The sequence below is a fragment of the Aegilops tauschii genome, chromosome 1, assembly GCF_002575655.3.
Source record: "Aegilops tauschii subsp. strangulata cultivar AL8/78 chromosome 1, Aet v6.0, whole genome shotgun sequence".
NCBI lineage: Eukaryota > Viridiplantae > Streptophyta > Magnoliopsida > Poales > Poaceae > Aegilops > Aegilops tauschii.
Genome location: NC_053035.3, coordinates 503,448,664 through 503,451,209, shown reverse-complemented (window position 1 = coordinate 503,451,209; position 2,546 = coordinate 503,448,664). Strand labels below are relative to the sequence as shown.

Sequence of the window (2,546 nt, the reverse complement as noted above, 5' to 3'; positions counted from 1 at the left end):
AGGACTCCCCTAGGGCTCGCCATAGAGAGGGCCGGCCCTTCCCCTCCTCCACTCCTTTATATACGGGGGAGGGGGGCACCCCATAGACACAACAATTAATCTCTTGATCTCTTAGCCGTGTGCGGTGCACCCCTCCACCATATTCCACCTGGGTCATATCGTAGCGGTGTTTAGGCGAAGCCCTGCATCGGTTGCAACATCATAACCGTCATCACGCCGTCGTGTTGACGGAACTCTCCCGTGGAGCTCTGCTGGATCGGAGTTTGCGGGACGTCATCGAGCTGAACTTGTGCTGAACTCGGAGGTGCCGTGCGTTCGGTACTTGGATCGGTCGGATCGTGAAGACGTGCGACTACATCAACCGCGCTGTTCTAACGCTTCTGCTTTCGGTCTACGAGGGTACGTGGACACACTTTCCCCTCTCGTTGCTATGCATCACCATGATCCTGTGTGTGCATAGGGAAATTTTTGAAATTACTACGTTCCCCAACACCGACGCCGCAAGACCCGCCATCAGGGCGGACTCCGCCACCAGCGGCAGAGGCGAGACGGCGGCCGCGGTAGAAGAGGCGGACTGGGTGGCGGCGGTGTGCACCGCGAGCACCCGTCCGGGCAATGAGGCGACCGGCGGGAGCGCGAAGAGGGAGCCCACGCTTCGCGTCCCGATCGGAGCCTGCATGGGGCCGGCATCTAGCGGCCGGGACAGAAGCGCCGCGAGGGAGGCCGGCAGGAAGCCGGTGGTGGTGGATCCGGACGCAGCAGCGCAAGACATGGCGGCGATGCGATCCGGAGGGAGACGGAGGCGGCAGCAGTGTCGGATGGTTAGGGTTTGGGCGGAAGCGTACATAACCTAGCTCTGATACCATGTAAGGCAATAGGTTTGCGGGAACCAACACAACCCTCTAGGGATGGCCTATCACATATATATATAATGAGTGGTATACAACGTTACAATATACACGTGTAAATACAGAGGCTAATACAGTCTAACAGATCCGATTCCAGATGATGAGTGCTTGCTAAGAGCATCTCCAATAGATGGTCCAAATGTAAAAATAACTAACTTTTGGACCGTCTGGGGCAAAAAACGTTGCTCCAACAGACGGTCCATATGCAAAAAAAATTGGACCGCGGCCTCCTCGTGATGTAAAATGCAACACCTCGCGATGCAAATATACATCACGAGATGCATCTGGTCCCAAACCAGCCGCCGCCCGCGAACGCCCAACCGCCACTTCATTTCCGTTCCCGCCCGCCTGCCCGTGACCTCCCGCCCGTCCGCCGCCGCCCCGCCGCCTCCACACCCCGCCGCACGCCGCCCGCATCAGATCCGGCGCCGCCCCGCCCCCCGCCGCCCCGCCGCCCGCCCGTTGCGGATCCGGCCCCGCCGCCTGCCGTTGTTTCACGACGCCCACCCGCCATAGCTCCGTCCGCCACCGCCCGCCCCGCCCCGCCCCGTCCGCCGCCGCCCCGCCCGGCTCCGTCCGCCACCGCCGCCCCGCAGCTCTGCCACCGCCCCGCACGCCACCGCCCGCACGTCTCCCTCCGCCCCGCACGCCACCGCCGCCCCGCCGCACCGCCCGGCTCCGTCCGCCACCGCCCCGGCCGCACGCCGCTCCACCGCTCTCCGATGGCGCCGAAGAAGACGCCGAAGGGCAAGTCGGGCTTCTTCGGCGTGAGGCAGAAGCCCTTCGGTAACTGGGGTGTGGAGTTCTCCGACGCCGGAAGGCGTTGGTGGATCGGCACGTACCCCTCCGCCCACGAAGCCGCGCGTGCCTACGACGTGGCGGTGTGGCGTGCCGAGAGGCCTCGCTCGCACCTCAACTTTCCAGAGATCGAGAGTCGGGCGGTAGCGGAGATGCTTGTGCCGCAGGGCATCAACGTGAAGGAGATCACGACGAAGAAGAAGAAGACGAAGAAGCCGTCGGTTGTCGTCAGTGCTGGTGAGACCGATGAGGAGGCGATGGCGAGGTTTGCTCGGGAGCATCCGGAGTACGTCCAGGCCGAGATGGAGTACTACTGGAAGCGTGAGGCGGAGCAGAAGCAGAAGGGGCCGAAGAAGGAGGATGAGGCCGGTCCCTCGACGATGATCCCCATCGAGTCCTCTTCCGAGGAGGACTGGGCAGACTACTCGGAGGAGGAGGAGGAGGGGTGCGACGACCCGACGAAGGAGGAGTTCTGGGAGCAGTTCCGTAGCTCCGATGAGGAGTAGTTTTATCTAGTAGTTTGAATAAGTAGTAGTTGAAGTTGATGTATGAAACTGTGTTGAATTTGATGCTTGAACTATGTTGAATGGACTAGTAGTATGTCGTTCTACATCTTCATTTTGGACCATCTATTGAAGTTGCTCTTTTGGACCATCAATTTGGACCATCTGTTGGAGTTGAGCTTTTTTCGGAGCTCCAAAACGCACTTTTTGACGGTTCAAATTTTACATCTCCGGTTTTGGACCGCCAAATTTTGGACCATCTATTGGAGATGCTCTAATGCGTGCAATGCGATGCCAGTTGACGAGCTGTTTTCAGTGAACTGAAATGAAGTTACAC

The 2,546-nt window shown here is 59.8% G+C and overlaps 1 protein-coding gene across 1 annotated transcript; it reads left to right on the top strand.

Annotated features, from left to right (window-relative positions):
• Positions 1-1,630: 1,630 nt before the first annotated feature.
• LOC109777465 (uncharacterized) lies at positions 1,631-2,212 on the top strand. The gene has a single exon (XM_020336097.3). The coding sequence runs from the start codon at positions 1,631-1,633 to the stop codon at positions 2,210-2,212; it is 582 nt and encodes a 193-aa protein (XP_020191686.3).
• Positions 2,213-2,546: the final 334 nt, after the last annotated feature.